At 41.6% G+C, this 27,802-nt stretch overlaps 1 protein-coding gene across 1 annotated transcript in view; it reads left to right on the top strand.

The window, feature by feature from the left end:
* Positions 1-27,802, top strand: part of BRAF (B-Raf proto-oncogene, serine/threonine kinase) — a 1,627,514-nt gene that overhangs the window by 1,382,177 nt on the left and 217,535 nt on the right. Inside the window, exon 18 of the mRNA XM_044088485.1 lies at positions 23,659-23,793. Coding sequence (XP_043944420.1) covers positions 23,659-23,793 — 135 coding nt within the window. The remainder of the gene's footprint in view (positions 1-23,658; positions 23,794-27,802) is intronic.

Genomic DNA, 27,802 nt, shown 5'->3' with positions numbered 1-27,802 from the left:
AAATTTACTTTTTGGGTGATTGTGTCTGTACAGGGCATTCTTTATGTAATAACACAAGAAGGACTGCCTGTTAGTGTAATGCTACAACAAAACAACTTAAAACTACCTTGACAGAGCATGTTCAAGTATTAAGGACCTTTAGAATGATTTAAAGGCAAAACCAACAAAGCAAAATAAAGTAGTAGCACTCTAAACAGTTAGCTGAAGTGAAAAACAATGAAATACATCTCTGATCTGCCAAGGATGGGCCAGGATTAACTCAGGACCCCACTCAGTATGTGATAGGAATGCTGATGAGCAGGAGACAATTTGCCATAAGGGAGGTTTACTCAAGTGCAATATTGGCTTGCTGGGTGGGCACTTAGTATTACAGATATTTGGAAAACAGTGGGTTAGAAAGCACTTAAATAGGTTACACAACAGAAAACAGCAATGAAAGAGAAGGGAAGGACTTTGGAAGCCAGATTACCTTAAGAGGTGGAAGCCGGTGACACAGACTTTTAAAAACACAAGCATTGGGGAAAAATCAAATGGGAGCTCTAGTCTTATGGTTAGAATTTCAGAAATGTTTAGCTTAATGTCTCAGAAGTGCAACAGACTCAAAGAACTGAAAAAAAAAACAGTAGCAAGGTAAACAGAAAGGTACTAGAATGCCGCTTTAAGCATGTATATACAGCTATAAAAAGTACTGAAGCACAAATCCTGGAGCAGAATTCACAGCACTGCCACTATTGCAATCCTGTCTCAGACTAATGTACCAGATTATGCAGAAATTTACCAGTAACACTGTAATAAATGTCAAAATGAGGCTCAAATATGGCAGTAGATCACAGTCTTACTACAAATGTGAAAGAAGCTACAAGACTGAGACTTGACTATATTAAAAATACAAAAAAGCAACATTTTACAAGTAATTCTACTTATGGAAATAGAAGTGCAGTAGAACGTATAAACAAAACTTGAATCTCACAATGTCCACACAAGTATAAATAAAGCTACAAGACTAAGGTTAGAAACAAACTAAAAAAATGCAAATGGATAACTTTTTGGCTAAACCATGAACAAAAAGCAGAGAAGTACAAAACACATCACCACACAAGTCACTATAAGTGCAACTTAAAATATTTAAATAAAATTTAAATAAGCTTTTTTTCTTCCCATATGATGAAAAGCTTGTAATCTCACACTTCTCAGTGTGTCAAGTCAAGTCCAAGAAGTAATGAATTTATAGAGTAATTAACAGATAAGTAAAAGGGGGAAGATGCTTCTCTCCGGCCACAGAACATGTCTGACAAGGGCAATAGAGGGAGGATACATGTGCTGCAGTAGTGATCTATTTGAACAACTAGCATTGTAACTTACCATAACAGTGCTGTAGTATTTTCTTCATAAAATCACTGATGTTCATCGTGTTTCACTGTTGCAGTCATTACAATTGGGTTATCCAGTTGACAAGCTACCCGCAGTCAGCCTGAGTTCCAAAGTCTAGGTCTGGCATCTGTTGCTGTTGCCTTCTCTGTGACGTCAGTGCGCCAGGGGTATAAAAGATGCAGCCGACGCCATTTTCTTCAGTCTTTCTTGCCGTGCGGTGCCCGAAGCAAAAGCAGTTCACAAGTGCCGGTCAGCCGACTCCTGCGATTTTCAAATTCGAATTTCAGATCCGAAGTCTTCATTAAAGCTAAGTACCCCGTTGGGGAAACTATTTTCATGCTCCAGACCGATGTCAGAAAAAGTTAATAATTGTATTTCTTGTGGGAAGCAAATACCTCATAAGGATTTTCATTCTTACTGTATTCCTTGCCTAGGCCCTAACCACGACGTTGCTAGTTGTCGGTTTTGTGCTAGATTTAACCAATGCACTATTAAGCATCAGAACGATTATGCATTTCATTATTTTGGCAGAAGATTTAACTATTTAATGCCGTCGGAGTAACCAACTACCAGAGTTTATAAAAAGCTCAAAGAAAAGGACAGGCACCCGAGGTCCAAAACTTCCTGTCGCCGGTTCTCAGTGAGATGCTTTCGCAGCCCCTGATGCCCACTATCTCAGAGCCACAGGCCGCTTCGTACTCCCACGTGGAGCCGAAAAGGCCGCTGGAAACTCAAGGTATTGGACACTCGAAAACTATTCCCTCAGATGGGTCCGGAGCCGCGGAGCAGGCATCGGCTTCTGAGGGTGTTTTCAGGCCTACACAGTTATATGTAAAACCAACTTCAGCTTCAAAGGCAAAGTCTAAAGCAGCTCAAAAGACGAAGAAACAAGTACAGCATTCTCCTGGACAGGCCTCCATGCTTAAAATGGCTGAAGACCTAATTACTTTGATCAGGGGTTCCCATCACCCTCCTGATAAGAGGCCTAGGCAAGAGATAGAATATGCATCTTCAGATCAGGTTTCCATTTCCTCTGATTCCTCTTCTGACCAGGAATATTCTCTTCCTCCCTATGAGGATTCTGATGCTGAAGAATCTATTCCTTCAGCCTCCCCTCCTGAGGATTATTATTTTGGGGGAAACCCTGCATACTATGAGGGAGCATTTCCACTGGGAGAGCCAAGATTACTCAGAATCCAAGAAAAGGCTCCGAGACTTCCTTTTATTGCCTCAGTACAGGACCCTTGCTATTCCTCCTGTTTTAGACATTGTAGATGATGTATTTTCAGAGTCCGGACTGTCTCCCGACTCTTTGCCACCAGCTCCTGTTAAGCCAGACAGATACTACAGGTTTCCTGATTCACATAAATTTCTTTATAAAAACCCTGCTGCAGACCCAGAAACAATCTCTCAGGTTCCCAAAGGGGTCAAGGCGTCCACTGCAAAAAACCCTATACCCTCTGGCAGGGATTCAAGGGCCCTGGACAGATGGGGGAAAAGATTTATACTTCTGCTACCTTGGCTGTAAGAGCTTTAAATTGTCAATTGCATATGCTTATATATCAGCAATATCTAATGTCACTGCTTAAACAAAAAATGTTGACAAATTCAGAATGCGCAGTAAACAAAGAAATGCAGGATTTATTACATGCAGCTGAACAAGTAGGAAAGCATACTTTGCAATGTGGTTTGATTCTCTAGAGGCCTCTTGCATGGCCGCTGTTACAAGTTCTGTCATTAGGAGACATGCTTGGTTAAAAGAACAGAATCTGCCCGATCATGTTAAAGCAAAATTGTTAGATGCTCCATTACAACATGATACCTTGTTTGGTGTTAAAGCAGAAGAGGTTTTGAAGAAAATGGAGGACAAAGCTAAATCTGTGCAAACAGTCAAGGATTTCTTACAGGTACAGCCTCCCAGATTTAGCAGGAACTGGCCTGCAAAGAATTGGTCCTTTCCAGTGTCAGGCCACAAAGAGGTAGATACAGACACCCCAGAGGCAGATCACAGCCCCAAGGCTCATACAGGCCTAAACAATGGGGTGCTTCAACCTCCAAAAGTGGAGAAGAAAAATCACAGCCATACAGAAAACAGTCTCAGTGACTTTCCCCTGCCAGCACCAAGCACTTCTCTTCTGGCAGCTCCTTTGGGGGTGGAAACTAGCACTTTTTGCTCAAAACTGGCATATGATCACCCAGGACAAATGGGTCTTAAATATCGTATCCCAGGGCTACAGGTACCATTTTCACACCCTGCCAAGGCCAAACGGTATGCCAGACCTGCCACTCAATCAGTGGGCAGAGGCACAAAAACAAGTTTCATCCCTCAAGGACATGAGGGCCATTCAGCAAGTACCACAGCAAGAGCAGGGACAAGGATTTTACTCAAGGCTATTCTTGGTGCCCAGAAAGGACAAAACCTGGAGACCAATACTGGACCTGTCTATCCTGAACACATTCCTGGACATTCCAAAATTCAAAATGTTAATTCTGCAGCAGCTTTTGCCCATGCTGGGCAAGAAGGCTTGGCTTATGACTTTAGACCTAAAAGAGGCATACCTGCATGTTCCAATCAGACAATCTTGCAGAAGATACCTCAGATTTATAGCTGGCTCAGTGCATTACCAATTCTCTGCACTGCCCTTTGGCTTATCTACTGCGCCCAGGGTCTTCACAAAGTGCCTGACACCAGTAATTACTTTTTGCAGTCAAAGAGGAATTCAGATATATCCTTACTTGGACAACTGCCTTATTCAAGCAGAGAACAAGGACACTCTACTACAGCATCTGGCATTTGTAAAAACATTACTAGCAGGCCTAGGGTACACAGTAAACGAAAAGAAATCAAAACTTGTACCCTCTCAAGAGATAATATTCCTGGGTACAAGCTTAAATACAACTGCCCAGATGGCTTATCTCACGCCAGACAAACACAAACAACTGACTACTTATTTTAAAATGTTGGCAACAAAGACCCAGTTATCTGCAAGAAGAATTCTGCAGGCTTTGGGCTTCATGGCATCCTGCATTCTGCTAATTCCATATGCAAGACTGCATATGAGGAAACTTCAATGGTATCTAAAAAATGTTTGGACTCAACATTGCCACAGCCTGAAAACAATAATTACCCTCATTCCCTGCCTGCAACAGGAGTTTCGATGGTGGGCAAAAGCCTATCACCACAACACGGGACAGCCATTCACCTTACCCACAGCCTGGCAGACATTAACAACAGATGCATCAGATTATGCCTGGGGGGCCCATATGGCAGGAAGATGTATTCAGGGCACATGGTCCGCAAGTCAAATGCATCTACATATCAATCAGAAAGAGATGCTAGCAGTTCAAAATGCCATGACAGCCTTCAAGGATCTACTTCATCCAGGACAACTACTGATAAAGACGGACAATACCACAGTCATGTGGTACATAAACAAGCAAGGGGGCACACATTCCTACTCCCTCTGCAGACTAGCCATGAACTTATGGGACACCGCATTGACTTACCAAGTACATCTGCAAGCACAATTCCTGCCAGGAAGGATAAATACTGTGGCAGATGAACTAAGCAGAAACCTAATGGATCCCCACGAGTGGAAATTGGATCCACAAGTCTTCAGCATGATGACAAGGAACTGGGGATGCCCGGACATAGACCTATTTGCCTCTCCTCACAATTGCCAACTACAAAGATTCTGCACAAGGACTTATCACAAGCAAGCATGGAAAGTGGATGCTCTATTTTTCAGCTGGTAAAACTTAACAGTATATGCCTTTCCTCCTCTGCCTCTCCTCCCCAAAGTACTCCTCAAGGTCAGACAAGAGAAGCCAAAAATGATTCTGATTGCCCCAGACTGGCCCCGCCAGCACTGGCACCCAATCCTAAACAGCTTGTCCCAATACCCAGCTTGGACACTACCTCAAAATCCTCACTTATTGACTCAACAAGACAGTCCAATACTGCACAGCCAACTCAGGACCCTAAACCTGGCAGCATGGTGGATAATGTAGCCATTCAAGACGCACCTCTTTCTAAAGCAGTTATGGATGTTATTTTGGAGGCCAGGAGGCCTAGCACCAGAAAATCTTATGCAAAAAAATGGAAGAGATTCTGCGCTTGGAACCAGGCACAATGTATTGACACGATTGTTCCAAATATTCCTCAGATTTTGCAATACTTAACTGAGATGCTGGATAAAGGCCTTTCCTTTTCATCCATTAAAATTCATGCCTCTGCCATTTCAGCTCATTACAATACAGAACCACCTATTTTTTCTCATCCATTACTAAAGCAGTACCTCAGAGGAGCCAAAAACATAAGACCCCCAAGGAGAGCACCAATGCCTACATGGGACCTCAACTATGTCTTGGAAAATCTTACACTGCCTCCCTTTGAGCCAGCCTCTGCAGCTGATATAAAATTATTATCCTGGAAAACAGCTCTGCTCCTAGCAATAACCTCCGCTAGACGAGTCTCAGTTACAGGCACTCATGGCTGTGAAACCTTTTATCATTTTCCATCCTGACAGGGTTTCTCTGAGGACAAACCCTACATTTATGCCTAAGGTAGTGACCAGTGTGGCCCTTAACCAAACAATTCACTTGCCAACTTTTTAGCCAAACCCACAGAATAAGGGTGAGAGACTTCTGCATTCTTTGGACATTCACAGACAGCTACGTTTCTACTTGGACAGAACCAAAGCTTTCAGAAAGACTGAACAGTTTCTAGTAGCATATGCTGCAGGAATACAAGGAAAGCCCATCTCAAAGCAGACTTTTTCAAAGTGGATAGGCCACTGCATTCATTTCTGCTATTCACAGCATGGCAAATCAGTGCAGGCTTTGCCACTGCAGTTCTGCAGGGCCTGATAGCCTCTCCTAATCCTGTTTAGCACCAGCCTCCCAACCATAGCTTTGGGATTCAACCCAATTGTAATGACTGCAACAGTGAAACACGATGAACATAGTACAGTTGTGTACTTACCATAAATGTAGATGTTTGAGTGTATTCACTGTTGCAGTCCAGGTTACCCTCCCACCATACCCCTTTTCCTTGCTGGGACTTATCTGTACTTCTCTATTCTATACAACCTATGTGGTGTATTTGCTTGTAGATGAAGGAAAAGTTGTTTTTTGGTTTTGCATGCTTTTTGGCATTAGTGAGCCTACCATTTTAGGGGCACCTGACATCTGGGGCAAGAAAAACTGAAGAAAATGGCATCGGCTGCATCTTTTATACCCCTGGTGCACTGATGTCAGGGAGGAGACGACAGCAACCGACGCCGGACCTAGACTTTAGAACTCAGGCCGACTGCGGGTAGCCTGTCAGCAGGATAATCCAATTGTAATGACTGCAACAGTGAATACACTTGAACATCTACATTTATGGTAGGTACACAACTGTACTTTATGATATTCCTCACAAATGGGACAATTCCCAAAGCTGAAGTACTACAGGAGGAAGAAGTAGAACCAGAATTGAGGATGCCCTGCAGATCACCTTTGGCAAATCCAGTTATGGCTCTAGAAAAAAAACACCAGTTTATAATGTTTGGTAAATGTGCACACAGAGGACCAGGTAGGATCTACTCTCTACACCTTTCAAAAATGCTTTTGAGGTAGCAAATGCCCTAGTAGAAGGAGCCCTTACATTCTGGAACGATTAGAACAGAACTGAATAGTAAAAAAAAAACTGGAATTCATTTGTTCAGAAACTGGATGTCCCTTTTTTCTAAACATCACAGCAGAAAAAAGTTGATTAATTTGTAAAGTTTGAGTTGTCCGTGTACATCTAGCTGCAAAAAATTCTCTCGCCCTCATTTTGCAAATTATGATAAAAAGTATAGAGCTAAATTATATGGTTATGGGTAAATTAATAGGCTACCTTGGGTTATGAAAGAAGGGTTGGTTTTCAGACCCACCCTGTCCTTGTGAAGAAACAGGGAGGACAGAATACACATCTACCCATCCACAAACCCTTTTCCCCATTTTTGCATGTTTGGTTGGGGTCTCATATCAACAATGAAGATCCAAACCCAATGTTCACACCACTCAGTGGCTAGTCCTGCTACATAAGTGCCTGTAACTTAGAAACCCTTCCAGAAAAGGCTAAGGCTACCAGCAAATCAGTTTGTCGGATGAATAATAAAAAAAAAAAAAAAGAGCTGGATGCGGGTTCAAAAGAAGCTTGTGTTAACTTTTCTAAAAACACTTTAACCCCCACAGAGGAAGCACCCTTTTATTCATTGCTCTAATATACAGTGCTCTCTTATGAAACTGACAAGCCTGAGTGTTTAAAAAGCAGCATCCAGAGACAGACAGGCAGATATGACTGAGAGATGTACATTTAATGAAATAAATACCAAGTCAGAGTTAATCAGTTCGCACATGTAGTGCAGAATTCTTGGAAGTCCTAGCTTGAGATGGGTCCTGTCCTTTATTTTTGCACCAAATAGAAAATATTTTCCATTTCGATAAATAAGATTTCCTAGTAGCAGGGTTTTCCTGTTTCCTTAAACATTTACAGCACGTTGTCAGAATAAAAGTGCCTAAAAGGAATCTAAAACCTATCATCCAAAGATTTACATTTATAAGTTCATAGGTGTTTACTAGTCTAATGACCACAAGGGCCTTTTTAAGCCTAGCCATGCATCCCAAATTTCTGATAAGCTCTGGTACCCTTGATAAGTGTGAGCAGGTGCTGGGCAGCTGAATCATTTACAAGCAGAGGCCTGGGAGATGAACCATTTACAGGATGCCTGTGTCCATTAAAGACATACGTGCCAAACCAGGGATTAATTTCCTGTTCCCCATCCAAACGTCCAAGTTACACTTGAAATGAGCTAGGGAGGAATTCTGCTTCACATGGATAGGGAGCCTGTTCCAGAGAAGGGATAGTCTCTGGGATAGATACCTGTCTCTCCAGCAGGTTTTATTTATAATACAGGCAAAGTTAATGCCTTTAGAATGGGTAATCTTGGTGCTGTCTGTTTTGTGGATATGCAGGAGTCCGTGTGTTCCTTACAGCTTTTGGGTCTGTCCCATCGATGTCCTGGGTGGTCCCACCTCTTGATGCCTTAATAGATCTTGCTGCTCAGAATACTTGGAAGGAACTTGATATGGCAGAACCCATCCCTAAAAAACTAACAAAATCTTTGTTGCCCCAGAAGATAGGAGACATTGTTCTAAAGGCCATGATGTCATGATGGTAGCAGCAGCCACAAAGAAAGAGCTATCTGTGGAAATTTCCTCTGTCCAACTCCCCCTAATAGGGAGTCAGTGTGGTTAGACATATGAGGGAAACAGAGCAATGCATCAGTGATCTTTGCACTTCAAGCGCTGAACTACCTAGCTCTCTCTTGAGTAGCTTACCTTCAGATGTCCAAAAAATGGTGGATGCCCAAAGGTGGTCTCTGCTGTCTACTTCAAATGTGGCCATGGGACTGGTATCCATTGTAGCTGATGGCACATCAAGGGTTGCGGGTACAGGTATTACCATGAGTCGCCATGCCTGGTTGCGGCTATGTGATTTCACACAAAGGTTCAGGCCGTCCTTTAGCAATACCCCCTATGTTGGTTCCCATCCTGTTTGACCTAAGGTAAAGAAAATGCTTACAAGGAGTGGAGGTAGAAAATATATGGTTCAAAAAATCCCAAGGTTTTTACCAAGACACACCTAGAGATAGATCTTCCTGAGGCAGAGGTGGAGGGAATTTGAACAGATGCTGTCTGAGAGGGAGTAGTAGACTATAGAACTAAGGTTTCCATGGCTCCTTCACTATAAAACATTACCAGTGTCCCTGAATGGTGGCCTGACTGCTGCAGTCTGGAGGCAGTCACGGGATGGTTAGCCGTGCACCCTTTAGCCTGACAAACTAATGTCCAAATCATGGGTGTAAATGATAATCACCAGAGGCTATATGATACCCTTTTTATCTATTCCAAAGAAAAAAGATTTCCCATTTCACCATCCAATCAGTTGGAATCTGCAGCAACAGAAGTGTTAAAGTTGCTTACCAAGTATCATCCAGACTGTCCTTCCAAACCATTTAGGATCCAGTCTCTATTCCAGGTTCTTTTTTAGTTCTAAAAAAGACAGGAGATCTCAGACCAGTGTTGGATCAGCAACCTAGACCAGTATATGAAACAAAGTTTCAGATGGTCATGGTATGGTCCATACTACCTCTCTTAAGAAAGGATGATTGGATGTGCCATTTCAATCTCCAGGATATGTACTATCACATTAAGATCCAGAGGCACTCCAGGAAGTTTCTCCATTTCCGGATGGGAGCTGAACACTACCTATACACAGCACTGCCATTTAATCTCACCATAGCCCCTTGGGTCTTCACCAAGGTTATGGCAGTGGTAGCAGCTCATCTACAGCTGCAGAAAATCCAAATTTTTCCATGCTTAAGTGATTGTCTCTTAACTGCTACCTCCAAGGATCTACTGTTGCAACACTAAACATTCCTTCTCAGTCTTGCAAACCATTTAGGGAATATCAGCCAATTACAAGAAGAGCAAACTGCCGCCTACGTAGAACATAGAATTTATAGGATGTCAGATAGATACAGTCCAACAAATTACAAAACACCCTATAGCAAGAGTCCAATCTTTAAGACGTAGCTTCTCAAGTGATGCAACATCCACACCCATGGGCAACACCCGTTCTCTGTCTTTTAGGGCTGATGGTCTCTACTATTACACTGGTCCCGTTAGCAAAATACTACATGAGAGCCCTATATTGGGCATTGGCATTAGTGGTCACAGAAATTTCACTCTCAACACCAGAATCTGGCTTACTCAAGTATGCAGGAGGCGTATAAGTTGGTGATTACATTTCCATCACTAATATAGTTCAGACCCTTTTGCCCACCTGCTTCCAGGGCCACAATCGCCATGGACACCTCACATCTGAGGGTGGGTACATTTCCAAGGGAAGACAGTTCAAGGGTTGTGGTATCAGTGGATTCCAAATTTCATATCAGAATAGTCTTGGAGGTGAGAGCAGTCGTCCTAGCATTTCAGGCCCCTCCTACCGAAGAGTGTGATTTCCATTCACACAGACAATGTCAGTGACATGGTACAAAAACAGGCAAGGTGGAACACATTCATATACCCCCTTTGCTTGAAGGCCACGGCAAGTCTGGCAATCGCTGATGTCTTTACACCATTTCTAGTGGCTACACACATTTCTGGGATGTCAAATATACTAGCAGACAGGTTGAGCAAGGAGTATCCTGTTACCTCATGAGTGGTCTCTGAAACAGACAGTGGCAACAGAGATCTACAGCCCTGGGGCCAACCTTGCTGCAGCCTTTTTGCTTCCTACCTCAGCAACAAATGCAGCAGTTATTTTGCCCTCATCCCTGCACAGCACAGGGGCAGTTGCTGAAAAATTATCTAGTTCATTTTTGACACCTGGGTCTCCTTGACACCTTCCTGATGATTCCCCTTCTCACAAAATTCTTTCAGAAAGCCATTAGGTGCAAGTCCAGGGTTTATCCTCTTTGCCCCATTTTGTTCTTGGCAGGTATGATTCACCTTCCTTTGGCCTCACCTACTGCACCCACCATGGGTACTGGATTCCACTCTGGATCTACTCAGTCACACATCCGGGATGCCTCTATCAGATTTTTATTCCCTGAAACTAATTGTGTGGTTTCTCCAGTTTTAAAGATAGCCAGAGATGCCAGGCTTTCCTCCCTTGTAGTCCACATAATTCCTCCTTCTCAGTAGGAATCAACCAAAATGACTTGCAAGAGCAAATGGAAAAGCTTTTCTATTTGGACATCCTCAAAGGGTTTAGATCCTTTCCCAGCCCATCTTCCAGCGATACTGGATTTTCTTTCTGAACTTTTTCTGTGAGGTTCCAGTTACTCTACTATAAAAGAACAGATGGCCGCTATCTCAAATTTTCACATAGGATGTAATGATTCATCTATCACATCACTTAGGGTGACCAAAGCTTTCCTAAGCGAACATTCTTATTGAGACCGCCAGGTCGAGATCCAGTTCCACCATGTGATGTTACAGTTTTGCTCCAGTAATTGACTCAAAAAACATTTGTACTTGCCAGCATTATCAGATATAAAATTTCTTTCTTGGAAGACTATTTTTCTGATTGTCATCACTTCAGCAAGATGAGTTTCAGAACTGCAAGCTCTTTTATGCAAGACACCCTTTCTTATTTTCCACAAGGATAGAGTTTCACTGAAAACAAATCCTGCCTTCCTTTCAAAGGTGGCGTAAGAAATAAACTTAAATCAACACATTGCTTTGACCGTATTCTTTCCAGAGTTTGCTACCAAGGGCAAACACACCCTCCATACCTTAGATGTCCATAAACTACTCAGATTTTATTTGCATCGTACAAAAGACATCAGAAAAATCACACCAGCTCTTTCTCTCCTTTTCCAAGACAAAAATAGGGCAACAAGTATAAAAAAGTTACACTTTCTAGGTGGCTGACAGATTGCAGTTCCTTTATTTATAAAACAAGAGGTTTGTCTTTACATTCAAAGCCATTAAAGGCTCACTCTACCATAGTACTGGCAACTTCAGCAGCAAAAAAAAGTTCCAATATGTGACATATGCAGTGCAGTAGCAACTTGGTCAACAGCTCACACCTTTGTATCTGATTGCAAACTCGATGTGCAGTCTAGAGCTTGCACATCCTTTGGCTCTGCCATTCTCAGTAATGTCCTCCCTTGAGGCAACCCAGTCCCAAACGTTGAATCGGACAAAAATAGACATCAGATATGAAAGTTATGTACTTATCTAAAGATAGATCCATGTTGTCCTATTTTCATCCAGTTCAACATCCCACCATCCTTCCTCCTTCCAGATTGCCAGTCTTATATCTTCTAGGGCTTGATAAGACCTTGTCAGGATCCTATTTAGGTTCATAGGTAGGTACTAGGCTATCTGCCCGAAGGCATTTATAAGCCTAGCCGGAATGTGTTGGCTTTCGCCACCCCCTTAGATTAGTTCCCGGTGCCTCTGCCCAGCAGAGCCATTGAAGTGATCCCTGGGGTAAACTTTCTGTTTTCCATCCACTCGTCAAGGTTTCTCTTGAAGAGGGTTAGCGAGGAGCTCTGCCTAATGTAGATTGGAATCTTGTTCCAGAGCATGGGAAGTCTCTCGGACAGGAATCTATCCCTCCAGCACGTCCTTTTTAATTGTTGTGGTGAGGTTTAAATCCCTGGAGTGTGTGGCTCGAGGGGATATGTTTTTTTTTAGGTGGAGCATGTCCATCAATTCTGGGTTGGACATGGCCTTGTATGTCAGGCAGAGATCACCACTGAGTAGGTGGTATGCAACTGAGTACAGATGGAGTTTCTTCAGTCAAGCTGCATAGGGCATCTGCTTGAGACCAGTGATCCTCTTGGTGAGGAACTTCTGTGGTCTTTCCAGTTGTTGCAGGTGTCTTGTAAGGTGCATCCCAAATGGGGCATTGTACTCTATGATGGGTCTGATGAGTGATGCGTAGAGGGGCCCAATGACCTCTTTCAATCTGGATGCAAACCCTTTTGTGATTAGGTGGGCCACATAGAAGGATTTTCTAACCACTTTGGCAATGTGATCATCAAAGGAGAGGTTACTATCTACTTGGGTTCCCAGATCCCTTATTACGTCTTCCGTATTTAGGGGGCTACCACCTGTGCGGTAGCTTGTGGGTACTTTGTTTTTTCCAAAGGGGATGACTATGCACTTTTTGGCATTTAGCTTGAGACTATGGTTTTGACACCAGGTATCTGTCTCAGTGAGACCCTTTTGGAGGATGTCTGTGTCAGCTGGAGAGTCAATTTATAACCCCTAGTTTGCAGTCGTCTGCGAACTTGGTGAGCCATAGTCCACCTGTACTTGCCTGTACCTCTGAGAAGTATATGCCAAACAGGAGCGGTCCTAGGACTGAGCCCTGGGGAATGCCACTTGTAACAGGTTTAGAGTCAGACCTAGCTCCAGCAACTCTTACCATGTGGGTTCTGTCCATGAGCCAGTTGGCAAACCATCTCGTGACGTAGGGGTTTATGTTCAGGCTGGTGAGCTTGTCTATAATACCTGAGTGGGGAATAGTGTCGAAGGCCTTTACGAGGTCTAGGTAGGCTGTGTGGACCACCTTTCCCTCTTCTATAGCCTTGGTAACTGTCTCTAAGGAGTCCACCAGGTTTAGGAGGCATGATCTGCCCTTAACAAAGCCGAACTGGGTTGGGTCCAGTGTTTGGAGGTTTCCAATGTCTCTGTTGATGAGATCCATGATGATATGCTCCATAGCTTTGTAGACAAAGCTAGTCAGGCTTATAGGGCAATAGTTCCCAGGGTCCGTTGTGGCTCCACCTTTGTGGAGCGGAATAACTTGCTGTGTGCCACTCTGCGGGCACGTAGCCTGTGGAGAGGCTGAGTTTAAACAGTGTGTTTAGGTGAGGGGTTAGTTCATCTTTGAGCTCGTGTAAGAGACAGCCTTAGACACCGTTCAGTCCCATTGATGCTGTGTTTTTGGCTTTGGAAGGGGCTGTTTTAACCAGAGTGCCTGTGATTTCAGGGGCACTAAATTCTTCTGGTATAGTTATGGGCCCTTTTGGGGGTGAGAGGGGGGTGAAATTTGCACTGAACCTGTCTGCCAGGGTGTTGGCTGTATCAGTTGGTTCAGTGTATTTTTGTGTCATTCTGCACCAACTCCGAGCAGATCTGAGAACTGCCACTTAAATTCTTGACATAGCTAAAGAATGCCTTGTGGTTATCTTTGGAGTCCATGGCAGTTTTTCTTTCAAAGCTAGCCTTGGATGATTTTATGAGGGGAACGTAGTTTCTTGCTGATACTGATCAGGGATGTCTTCCCTTCTTGGGACTTTAGTCTCTTCTGTACTATTTTCCTCTTTCTATTGTATAGCTTGTTTATGGTAGGGGTCCACCAGACTAATTTCCTTTTCTTGGAGTGAGCCTTGGTTTTGTTTGGGATAGCACGATCCATGCATTGTTGTAGGTGCCCGTAGAGTGCATTAGTAAAGGGTTTTGCAGCTTGGACAGTGTTATCCTTTAGCATGGGGGCTTTGAAACTTCCCACCTTGATCTTAAGTAACATGAAGTTTGCTTTTGAAAAGTTTTTCACAGTAGTTTCTTTGACTGGGGGTGGTGGCAGAATGTAGATATCCAGAGTGATTAGTTTATGGTCAGATCTAACCAGCGAGGGGTTGACTTCTGGTGTGGAACACCGGTCGCCCAGGTTGGTGATGACCAGGTCCAATATGTTGTCACATCTGGTGGGGGTGTTAACCAGTTGATCCAGGGCATTTGAGTTTATAAATTTTAGGAATTGTTAGGCCAGGGAGTTTGTACTTGAGTAGTTCCCCCAGTTAGTGTTTGGATAATTGAAATCACCCAATATCAGGGTGTTTGGTAGGACCTTTATGTTTCCAGGAATGCGGAGTGGGGGTCCTGGGACATGGTGGGTGATTTGTAGCATGCTATAATTTGAATAGCAGTTTTGCCCATTGTTAGCTGCACGTGGATGATCTCTGACGCATCGTGCTGTGCCACTAACCTGGAGGTGTGAGTATCCTTGATGAATATGGATACTCCCCCTGCCTTTTGTATTTCGGTTTGGGTTTTGTGGCCGAAATGTATGGTATGAGTTGTAGCCTGGTAGTGCTGGGGTGCTCTCTCGAGCCTTTAAACCAGGTTTCTGTTACTGCACATATATCAGTTTTCTCCATACTGAGGAGTGCCTCGAGTGCGTGCATTTTGAGGTTTAGACTTCTGGCATTGAGCAGCATTACCCTCAGTTTTTCTTACTTGTGCTATTTACGGCGGTGGGTTTGTCTTTTGAGCCTTGCCTAAAAAAGGCACTGTGGGGGTGGTGAAAGCCTAAGGGTGACAGGTGCAAGCCATCTATAGCAAACCAGCGTGGCTTGTTGAGCATGTCATCCCAGGCTGACAGACTCTGGATCCCCTTTGAATGACACCAGAAGCTTAGCCAGTTGTTGAAATTGATAATTTTTTCCCTATACCGTGGTATCATTCTTGGTGAGGGCAGGATGCTACTCAGGGTCAGGGTCATACCAGCCTGGGCTACGTGATCAGAGTGTTCCTCCATGTCTCTTTTCTTGTAGTCCAGGGAGGTACGGCTCAGGTCATTCACACCAACATGGACAATGACAGAGTCATATCTATACTTGATCTGGAGTGACTTGAGTGCTTGTGTTATGTAGCGGATCCTGGCACCCGACAGGCAACTAACAGTAACCTTCTCCTTGTTCAGCCTAGTGAGTGGGACATCAGTGTGCCTGACTATAGAGTTACCTATTACTAGTGTGTTGGGTATGTTATTTTGCCTTGAGGGCTGTGATTGTGTGGCACACTGGTTTTGTGAAGTATGTGTTTTATGGTTTGTGTTGGGGGGTGGAGGTTGCTTGGATGTCTGCTTTGGAGGTCTCTGTTGCTTTTGCAGATTTTTATTTAGAGCCTCCGAGTACGTTTTTGTGTATTTGTGTGTTTTTTTGCCAGTGCTGGTTTAATAGATCTGTGTGAGACTGGTGGTGTGATGCAAATAATTCCCTTCTCCTCTTGACTGCCTGGTCCAGTCTTGGGTTGAGAGATCTTAGCCTCCAGTTTGGCTGTATAATTGTACCTCTCGCATGTATTAGTGTTTGGTGGAAGGAGGAGAGGGTTGTCTATGTAACATTGCCTCAAAATGCCCAGATTCAACAGATGGACTGGAGAGTACACCTGAAACTGCTCTTTGGACATGCCTGGATAGGTACAGTGAACTGTTTTACTGATTGGCTGGTAAGGTCGAATAGAGAGCCTTGTTCTTCTCTACAGTATAGGTGGGTCTAGTGCTTGCTATGAGTTTTGGGCAAGTGCAGGGATGAGAAGTGAATGATTTGAGTGCTTAAGTTGAAAGTTTGTCTAGTTCCAAGGGAAAAATTGAAGAGTAGACTTTGTGGAGCCGGGAATACTTATACCCTAGCTAACCGGCGCTGCCCGGCGTGCAAAACCACGCAAATGCGGGTTTTATAGCAGGGAAATGAAAGAGATGAAAATTAGCCCAAAATAGCCAATAAACTACTAATTACTGGGCTGAAACCACTCCTCCAGGGACAGATGGGCTGCTCAAAGCTCCCTCTATCACAGTGAACAGAGAAACTTCCTTCTATCCAAGTAAGGTATGGGCAAACACAGAAACTTGGAACACAGCCCTGAATTTAGCACTAACCTGAAAACTGGACTAAACTAGCTTAGAAAGGCAGGAAAACAAATAATATATATATATATTTTTTTCCAGAAAATAAAGTGGATACAATCAAAAAAGCACTTTAAATGCGCAGAAGTGGCTATCACACTTGAGTGTGTAGCCTACAACAGTTAAACAGGTAATTTAAACACATAAATGACTTTGTTAAAGTGCAGGCAGTAAAATAAGTACAATATGTAGCTGAAACAAGCTTTTTAAATCACAGAAACTCTAGAAAATCAGCGTTTTTAGGCAGAATTAGCTAAAGGCAGCAAGAAAGTTTAGAAAAATGATACTTACTCACTCCAAAGTCTCTCTTTTGTCTCTTTGCTGCTGTAGAACTCTGCAGGGCACCAGGCAGGAGCTTGCTGAGCTGTATACTAGCACAAAAATCTTGCAAATGTGGGTTTTATACCTTTATAAACAGCAAAGCTTTCGGGTTACACACCCTTTCTCAATACTAATACAGGTTTCATTAAAACATTCCATTTAAATAGGAGTCAATGTTAATCACATGACATGCAGCCCAAAAAATCATGTGACAATTACAAAACTTTAAAATTTCATACAACTAATAAAACATAATATTTTACATATGTATAATAAATTCTACAATAAATTCACAACCTACAAACTCACATATAACATTTAACATAACTTAGTATGTTGTATTTTAACTAAAATAGGTTTTAATGTGACAGCAGAATTCAAGCCAGGTAAACAATCAGTTGATAGCCTTAATATCTACTCATACTCTTTTACTTCTAAAAGATTACTTTCGAAAAAAACACTGAAAACCAGCTGGGAAAATCCAAAACAAATATAAATGCTGTAGAAATGGTCAGTGACCACTCAAAGACCACCAGGATTTGAATTCAACCACCAGAGTTTATTGAAGCGCTTTTTGTCTGCTTCATAAGCAGACTTCTTCAGAATACATTAAATGCAGTCCAACCTACTACATTTAAAACCCTAAATTAGTCATTAATTAGATGTGCTGAAAGTTAATTGAATGCCTTAAAGGCAAACAGGCAAAAAAACTTTATTTAAGATACAAGTTTCTCACAGTGAATGAATCAGACATTACTTCATAAGATATATTCTTCATAAAATATACGAAGAACCAACATAGTATTTTCCAAATATCTAGATGCAGAAACTACATGTATATGTTATAAGAATTAAAAATTGTGTCAGTAAATTAAAATTTGTGTCAGTAAATTAAAATACTGATAACACCTGGTAAAATAGGCAAACTATGGACATATGAAAATGAAACTTACAAAAATAAGTAATGTATGGTGTATCAATGAAGTACAAAAAACATTAAACAAATCCCAAATGTAATAAAGTAAATTATAACATTCATTTACATAGTTGGTTGAATAAACCAGTTCATACTGGCGACAGAGAAGTTCAGAGGATAGTACGTTCAGACTTCACTTTTATGGCTGATGCTCAGCTGCTTTATGTGCAGTGTCGCACATACCTTGCAGTAGCATAAGTCTTTGGTATACTGGCCGGACATTTGGGTCTCCTAGGCGGAATCTCTCTCATGTTATGAATACTGCAACATAGGAATAGGAGGACATCTGCATAATATGAATACTAGCAGCCCTTTTCCTTTCACCTGTATGCAACTTATAGACCGTGTACCATTTGTATATTGCAAAAAACCCCTCAAGGAGATCCACTTTCTTTAAACAGACATTCTGACATGCATGCATCCCTGCAGCTCCCACATGGTGGTATTTCTTGGGATTGTACAGAACCATAGAATCAATCAAGTGTAGTCCTACCATAATAGTTAATATACAAGACAGCTGTCCACGATGGGTCAGGAAGACCTTTCTTTTCTCTATGTGGGATGAGGGGTCTGATTCTGATAGTTGATGCTGTTGGGATTCCTGATAATTTTGAAAAATGTAATTTTTTGTTACTATTTTAATAGTGCTGTCACAAATTTATGTTGGCTATTCATTTGCAAGAAACTAGTGACATGTTGTGAACTAATGGGCTGTGTGGGTGTACACACTGTTTCTTCATACTTTTTTTTTTTTTTTTTTTTTTTAATATTTTTAACACCTTTATGGAATTATCACTAAAGGCATAGGCAAGCATACATTTATATAAAAGAAAACAAACTGTATTAACATGTTCCTAGTTACAAACATTATACACCAGTTTTTTTGTATAACTATCATTAATCCAACATTACATAAATTGCTCAGTTCATGGCTTCCCTTAAAACTAACTCCTCCTCCAAAACAATATTCTACAGGAAGGTGGTTCATACAGCCTGCCTTGATCTGACCAAGGCCTTTGACACCATTCCTCACTCAGGAATCAGAAAAACTCACTAAGCTAGGCATCAACCCCTACATCACTAGGTGGGTTGCAAACTGGCTTATAGGTAGAACCCACAATGTGAAAATAGCTGACTCCAAGTCAGACTGCCGACCAGTCACGAGTGGAGTTGCACAGGGTTCGGTCCTGGGTCCTCTCCTGTTTGGTATCTACTTCTCTAAAGTGCAGGCCAACACGAATGGACTCTGGCTGACAAAGTTTGCAGACAATTGCAAGTTGGGAGCCATAATTAACACCTCAAGTGATGCTGACATACTACAGAAAGGCCTCACTGAGACCAACGACTGGTGTCAGAACCATGGCCTTAAGCTCAATGCCAAAAAATGTCATCATCCCCTTTGGGAAAAACCCAGCTCCCATGAATTACCACATCGATGGTAGTCCACTGAACACAGAAGGCGTCATAAGAGATCTGGGAACACAGGTTGACAGCAACCACTCTTTTGACCACCACATTGCCACTGTGGTCAGAAAGTCCTTCTGTGTGGCAGATCTCATTAATAAAGGGTTTTGCATCTAGGAAGAAAGAGGTCATTGCCTCCCTCTACTCTTCCCTCATTGGGCCAGTCATCGAGTACAATGTCCCATTTGGCATGTACCTCACTAGACACCTGCAACAAATGGAGAGGCCCCAAAAGTACCTCACAAAGAGGATTCTAGGCCTTAAACACTTGTCCTATATGGACACTCAAAAAACTCCAACTATTCTCTGTCTCATATCGCCTACTTAAAGGTGATCTCTGCTTGACTTACAAAGCAATGTCTGACCCAGCTCTGTTAGAAGTGCTACATCTAAAGAAATCCCAATCCCTTTGCACTACACGCTCCAGAGACCTCAACCTCATTACCAGAATCAACAGAACAAGCTGGAGGGACAGGTTCATAACCCAGGGACTTGCCCATGCTATGGAATAGACTTCCCATACATGTCAAGTGGAGCGCCTCACTGGCCTTCTTCAAGAGATATCTTGATGAGTGGATGGGAAATAGAAAATTCACCCCGGGGATCACTCCAGTGGGTCTACTCGACAGAGGCACTGGGAAATAAAGTTGGGTGGCACTATGCCAGGGTAATAATATGAGTTAGGCTTGTAAAGGCTCTAGGGCCATTAGCGTAGTACACACATATGTATTGTTCCCATTATTTCTGTTTCTTGCTATGTAATTTGCTCCTGACATTTTCTAAAGATCCCACTTCCACTTCTTTTATCTCTCTCACCGTATTCAGTACTTCATGTACAGGTGGTTTAGACTTTGATTTTAGTTTTCTAGTAATTGCTTTTTTGGTATCCACTAGAATTAAACTTGGAAAGGCATTACCATGTCTAGGCAATTCAGATCTTGTATTCCAGCTCAAAAAATAATTTCCTCAGTTACATCTATTTGCTTACCCAGTATTTCTGACAGAGTACTCTGTGTGGAATTTTTGAAGTCTGCTAACTAATTACCCTCCCAAAACAATTTACTATCAAATGTGCGACGAACAAAACAAAAAACATGCAACACAGCGAAAAACATTACTGAACAAGTCAGTATGTCGAATCACATACCAGTTATTTGATTCGGCATTATTTGACGTACCATGTAGCCTACACCTGTCAGAAAAGTAACTGCAGTTCTGGTTGTGAGCAGTGCGCGAACATACTGCACAACACTAAACTTCACATCTTTGCAGGGGGCAAGCCCCCCTGCTCCCCCCACACCCCGTGCAATTAATAAATTTCAACTCCGAGATCGCACTACAGTGGGGAAAGGGGTAAATTTCCCGATCCACACTGTACCATGATCTCTACTAACAACACCGACCACATATGTGTGAATGCACAGTGCATTCACTGACCTGGATCTCGCACACCTGAAGGTTCGACATGGGATTCAGCATCACATGGTCACCAAACCTTCACCCGTAATTATGATAGTAAACCCCCCAAAACATGTGTTCCCAGTTACCTCTTTTTTTTTTCACCCGGCTGACTTCCAGTGGTTTACTATCAAAATCTCAAATGTCAAAACACATTTTGTACACAAACACCAAAAAACTCTGAATTCCTGAATACTAATTAGGTAAACATGTCGGTTCAAAATAATCAAACCAATAGCTTCGATATTTCTGAAAGTTTACTTGCTGACACTTACCTGCCGCCTTCTCAGTAGTACGAATGTGATTAGTTCAGTACTGCACATCACTTTAATTTACTCCCTGCAAATTATATATTCAAAATTCCAAGATCACAGTACAGTGAGGAAAAGGGTAAATTTCCCTATCTGCCCTGTACAGCAATCTCTATTCGTTTTGATTTGAGCCCTTTGATCCTCTTGGTGAGGTACTTTTGGGGTCTTTCCAGTTGCTGCAGGGGTCTGGTGTCTGGTAAGGTACATCCCAAAAGGGGCATTGTACTCAATTATGGGCCTGATGAGGGATGAGTAAAGAGGCACGATGACCTCCCCTGATCTAGATGTGAATCCCTTCATGATTAGGTGGGCTATATAAAATGTTTTTCTAACCACTTTGGCCACGTGGTTGTCAAATGAGAGATTGCTATCAACTTGGGTCCCCAGGTCCCTAATTACTTCTTCTGTACCTATGTGGTAATCTTCTTGGTCTTTCCTCGTTATGTTACCTTTCTATCTTTAGTTATTTATTCTCAATACATTGGTTCTTTTGCCACTTTTCTCCAATAAATTCCACCCCCCTCTTGTCTGTTCTCTGTACCCCTACTTTCAGTTATCTCGATCAGTAAAGTCTCCTTTCTCATGTTGGTTTTGTTCCTAGAATAATTTCTGCTACTTTATGAATATAATATTCTTTATGGCTGCCATTCTCCTTAATCCCACTGTCTCCTTATTTATTGAACCCCCCCTCCCGTTTTATCTTTATCATCATTATTTCTTTCTGCTTGTGTTATGTATATGAGCTTTAACTGTGTGGATCTAAAATATCCCTTCAAATTGTGTAATCCTAAACCACCTTGTTCTATTGGAAGGAATAGCTTGTTCCACTTGACTCATGTCCTCTTTCCTTCCTTGATAAATTATTTCAACTCTCTATTAATTTTTCTCCACAACTTCTTTTCTGGTTGATACAAATATGCCTTTTTATTTGCATGTAAAATTAAAGGGACTATGAACATTTTCATTGCTTGTGTCTTGTTATCCATATCCATAAACAAGAACTTAGTTTCTCAGTTTTTGTATAGTCTCTTCCTATGTATCCTTAGCTACTGTAACAGAATCCTTTTTAATCCATATCCTAAGTACTTCATTTTAATATTGTCACCATAAATATGAGTATTGTTGGACCAGTTCATGTGTGGGTAAATAGTCTAAAGCTGTAGCCTTTGTTTTATCTTCATTAATTTTATATCTTGAAAAGACTTGGAAAAACTGTCTTGTGATATTTCACAGCACTAAGATGTCCTTTTCTGGTTTTATCAGGTACAAAATAATATCATCTACAAGTATAGCCAACTTTTCCTGATTACCATACTAATTATATCCCTTAATTTCTGAGTCTATTTTCTATTCCAGTGCCTCTTAATACAAAACAAATAAAGGGGAAAGTGGTCACCCCTGCCTGGTTCCTGTATTTAGACATAGCTTGTCAGAGAGGAAGCATTTCTTCATACCTTTTGATGCCATAGTAGTGGTAGATGACATCAATAATATGTAATGTCCAGTGCATTATGATACATATGTCAGATGTCCTTCATCTCTGCTGAAGAAGTAGATTCCTAATGCTGCTTGCTAGTTCTTGGACATCTACAGTTTTAGAATATCTCAGGTTATCTGAGCTTATCAACTTATCTTTCAAACTATCCATAAAATCAGGTACACTGGAATTCTGCAGGTGTCGGTCTAACTGCTTTCTTTTATCTTGCTGTAGTAACTTTTCATTCGAGCTTGAACATAATTTGCTGAAATGGAAGCGTGGTCTTCTTGATACTTAGGTTTTCATTTTCTAATGCCAAACTGCCCTTCAGAAAAACAAGATTACGTTGTGTTTATAGTTTGGGTCTTTAATGTATTTAAACACTATTAATATGCACATCACAGCACTTGTTAGGTTATGTGCCACAGTGCATTTTCCCACCTGTGTGATCTATTTAAAAAGTTTTGTAGATGTTTTTATTAGGATGCTACCACATGATTTTACTTAAACATTTGTGAACTCATTAAAGGGCTAGCACATGAATGCATCATAGACTTAATGGATTTGACACCCTGTTCATGCACAGCAGTACAAGCATTAAAGTCTGTGGATGTACTTGCACACTAGCCCTCTGATGATGATGCCGACTGCTAAAGTACAGTTAAGACTTCTGCGACATTGGTGCTATAAATTTGAATTTTATGGAGGAATTATGAAAAGTATTGGTTGAATGTACGTAGGAATATTTAGCCAAGATCAATAGATAGATGCTCCACAAAGTCGGTTGGGAAAGGTAAGCAAAAAAAAAGACTGTACACTTTAATGAATATGTAATTATTTAAAGTATCATTTGAAAATAACTGAGTAGTAATCTCCAAAGAATTAACTTGAAAACGGAATTGTTTGGCCTCATAACGGAATCAGTGGCAGTACTATATAGTGGTGTTGGAGCACTTATTGGAACTCTGTGGTAATTCCGTAATCATTTGAAAATAACCATTTAAGTTTCAACCATCTTTTCCTGTTTTTTCAGATCATATTCATGGTTGGCCGAGGCTATTTGTCTCCTGATCTCAGCAAAGTACGTAGTAACTGTCCTAAAGCAATGAAGAGACTAATGGCAGACTGCTTAAAGAAGAAAAGAGAGGAGAGGCCCCTTTTTCCTCAGGTAAGTCATGATTTGAAGATATCTAGGCAGGCACATTTCCTGTGTGTAAACTTTTTAGATCAGGCAACAGAATTTATCCCATCAGGTTTTGTTTTCCCAGTCACCCATATCGTCAGACATCTCTCATGTTATGAACTCGTTCAGCTGCCAGAGGACAGTCGGACACAACCACAGGCTTATGTCTTGAACTCTTTACAATGCCAGGAGTGACTCAGCACAGAAAAGCAGAGCAGTCAAGGAGGACCATCTCATGGACTTCTGTGAAGCTGTTGTCAAAAGGACCTGTAAGGAGCTCCCCCAAGTTCTTGTCCATTCTTTTGCACTGCAGTGTTAGGATTCCCGACTAAAGTTCATCTGAAATGTCGTGGCACTTGCAAAGCAAATATCTTTTATGGTTGATTCAGAATATGTATAATAAAAAAGGTGATTCTCATTTCACTTCTTTGCCTATGGTTATAAAAGGAGTTATCAAGGAAAGAGCATAAAATGGTGTTACAGGCATATGGCCTGTTTTCAGAGGAGAATCTGGATGGTAGTTATACAGCCAGAAGGAAATTTAGCCATGAGACGGGAAATTTCCCTGCTGAAATTCTAGTGGTTCTTTAACATCCTTCTGAACTACCACTGACTCAGACAGATGATCTTCTTCTTCTTTCGGCTTTTCCCAGATGATACTTTATTTGAATTTCCTTTCCTCTCTTATCTGAAGAACAGCACCTCAGGAGTACATCCCCGAACAGCACCTCAGGAGTACATCCCCTTGCTGGAGTTCAGTGTCAGAACTGGAACATGAACCAAGCATCTGGAATAGCGTTAGAATCTACATCCATTGTGACCTTCCCACCATTAGACGTCAGATATTTGCTAAGGAGATGACACTGACAGTAGTGCCAGAATCTCAGTGAAGACCATTCAGGCAAGTTATCGCAAGATTATGTAGGAGGCCCATGAAGGCAAGAAGCAGCAGACTTTCTCCACTGGGAATTGTATTCATTGACACTTTTTTACCCTTAGGAGTCTACACAGAGGATGAACTCATTCTAGGATTCCCCTCCCTCCCAACTAAATGTCAGTGCTCTCATTCCCTGTCTTCTCCCATGATAAGAAAATGAAAGCCTTTCCAGCACCACCTCATTTACTTATTCACTTACATACCTTATTTTATTTCTTTAACCAGGTAAGAGGATTTGTACTAAGAAATGGGCCATTGTCAGCCATGACTTGGGCCAAGAGTCACAGCATAACATAAAAGAGGAGTCCATTGCAAAGTACATTTCACACTGTAGAATAGTCAGGCATATTCACTTGAGCAGAAATCTTACATACATAAGTAGAGATAGACAATCTAATTGCACAAATTTAGAATAGCTCATGCACTAATGACTGTAGCAAAACATTACCAGCCAGTGTATGAGCTATACTGGCTGCAGCCCTGATACATGTTTTTAGGCTGGGACTTTATCTCAGGATTATTTTTTCTCCCTGGAGCTCTCTTCTTCTTTTGTTGGAGGACCATATGGGCTCACCATTAAGAAACAAAGGTTCCTTACAAAGAAAATTCAGGGTGTTCAATATCTGTGTTATACAGACAGACTGAAATCATTGTCACTTTACTCTGTGTCATACAGACTGCTCAGAGGTGACCTGTGCTTTGCATATAGAGCAGTCTCTGACCCAGCTTTAATGGAAATGCTGCACATTCACAAGTCAAATGGCACACAGGTCACTCGATCCAAGGACCTTAACCTGGTATGTGACATCAACAGAACTTGCTTAAGAGACAGATTTGTTTCACAGAGGTTGCCCCACCTTTGGAACAAGCTTCCTATTCATGCTAAAAAAAGAACCCTCATTGGCTCTATTTATATTGACATTTAGATGGTTAACTGGAAATTCACCACAGGGATTCCACCTGTGTCCCTCTTGGGCAGGGACAGTAGCTGCTGATTTTAGTGTCTGCTTGAACCAGATACCCTTGGGAACATGGGTTGAACTTGGCTAGGCTTGCAAGGGCCCTAGGGCTGTTAGCCTAGTAACCTCCTATGATTCTATGAACAAGACTAATTGGGCTGATAAGCCACTTTGGTGGCTTAGAAGGATAAAGCTCTGTGTACAACCCAGTTGACTGGGGTTAAGTTTAACGGCTTTGGGCAACTGATGGAGTGACAGAGAAGTATGGGGACTCCCATCCAGGGTCGAAGGCATTCATTGATGATGCTGCTTTAGGGGAGGCATGGTTCTAAGAGCGAAGTTGCTCTTGAATGTAGTCAACAAATGTAGTATGTGGGGGCAGGGAAGTTGGTAGAGCGTATAAATTAAAAATATACCACCTCTAGGATGGAAGCTGTGACTGACAAGCCCACGGAACACCTTTAGGATGCATAACCGGCCTTAGCACTATCTGAGTAAGTAAGGGGGGAGGGATAAATTTATTTATTTATTTTATTTTATTTATTTTACATTTGTTAACCGGGCTAGTCTGGCTGGATAAATGTCCATTTTCAGCAGAGGCCCGAGGAGAAAAGCTCCACTATCAGACTAATACACTACAATATATGAAGTCACTAATAGTACTAACTATACAAATACAACTAAAACTAATATAGTATAATATGGCAAAATACAAATGCAAATCCTTTTTCATGTACAAATCTGACTAGATGACAATCAAAATTCAATCAGGGGCTGAGGAGAGATGCTTCAGTATCAAAAACAATTTACAGTTAAAACAATATCCATAGTAGCTAGTAATAACAACAAAAGGTATTGGCTGAAAGCATAAAAGTGGTTAATATATAGTGTTAAAACAAGGCAGGTTAGTAGTGTAAAAGATATTAAGAGGTTAGAGATAGGTAAGAGGCAGAAATGATGTAAAGAGAAAGGAAATGATAAATTACAGTTACTGTTAGGTATAGGTTTTCTGGACTTAGTGAGGCAAGGAAGAGGCAGTAGGTAAAGGAGAGTGGAAAACAATGATAGTGAGAAATGAAAAAGGTAGTAGGAATTATAGGAGGTCAGCTAATAGATGTAAGAGACAGAAAAAAAACAGAGTGGTCAGAGGGGGAGTCAAACAGAGCTAAGAACAGAAGAGTGGAGGTATAAAAAAAGGGACTGTGGAAGTCAGTTGAAGTTAGAACTGAAGAGCAAAAGTACAGAGGAGCAGATTGGGGAGAGTAATAAACTTGCTGAGGTCAGTCAGGATTAGAGCAGGGGCATAGCCAGTGAGTTATTAGGTGAGTTTTCATTTGTTTTTTGAAAAGATGACATGAGCCTAGGGAGGTCAATTCTGTGGGAGTTTATTCCAGTAAGAACCGACAGTGTTTGCAAATAAGGAATCACCTGATTTATTGTGAGATTTCAAGGTAATAACTAGTAGCTTGTTGGCTGATCTAAGTGAAGTGAGATTTTTATAAGGAGTGATGAGTTTATTTAGTGTGGGTGTGTTGGAGGGGTAATGTAGAATTTTAAAAGTGATGATTAGTTGTTGTAGTAGTATTAGGTTTGGAAGTTCTAGCCAGTTTAGTTTTTAAGTTAAGACAGTGATGAGTTTGGAATAGAGAGCCAGTGGCAAATCTGGCTATACTGTGGTAGGCGGTATTCAGTTTTGAAGATTAGCTTTTGATATATTGATAAAGGAAGGAGAAGCGTGCAATAATGTAGAAATGAGGTGAGTTTGGGCGAGAGCTACTCGGGAGGTGGCAGTAAGGAAGGGCTTAAGCCTGTAAAGGGCACCCATCTTTTTATTGACTGACTTGATAGTTAAGTCAATGTGATAGTCAAACTTTAGCTGATTGTCTATGGTTACGCCTAGTAGTTTAGTGGAAAAGTCAGGTTGGATGACAGTACTATTGCATGATACAATGGAAAAAGTGATAGGGGTGGATTTAGAGGTAGGGGTGAACAGTAGGAGTTTAGTTTTTTTGGGATTTAGGAGGAGACAGATATGTTGGAACCATTTTTCTGCTGCAGTGAAGACCACCTGGGTAGCAGTGTGGAGTTGTGCTGGGGA

This window comes from Protopterus annectens, chromosome 11.part0 (genome assembly GCF_019279795.1).
Source record: "Protopterus annectens isolate FY-2018-M chromosome 11.part0, PAN1.0, whole genome shotgun sequence".
NCBI classification, from domain to species: domain Eukaryota; kingdom Metazoa; phylum Chordata; order Ceratodontiformes; family Protopteridae; genus Protopterus; species Protopterus annectens.
The sequence above is the reverse complement of the archived record's forward strand: the minus strand, read 5'-3'. Positions and strand labels throughout refer to the sequence as shown.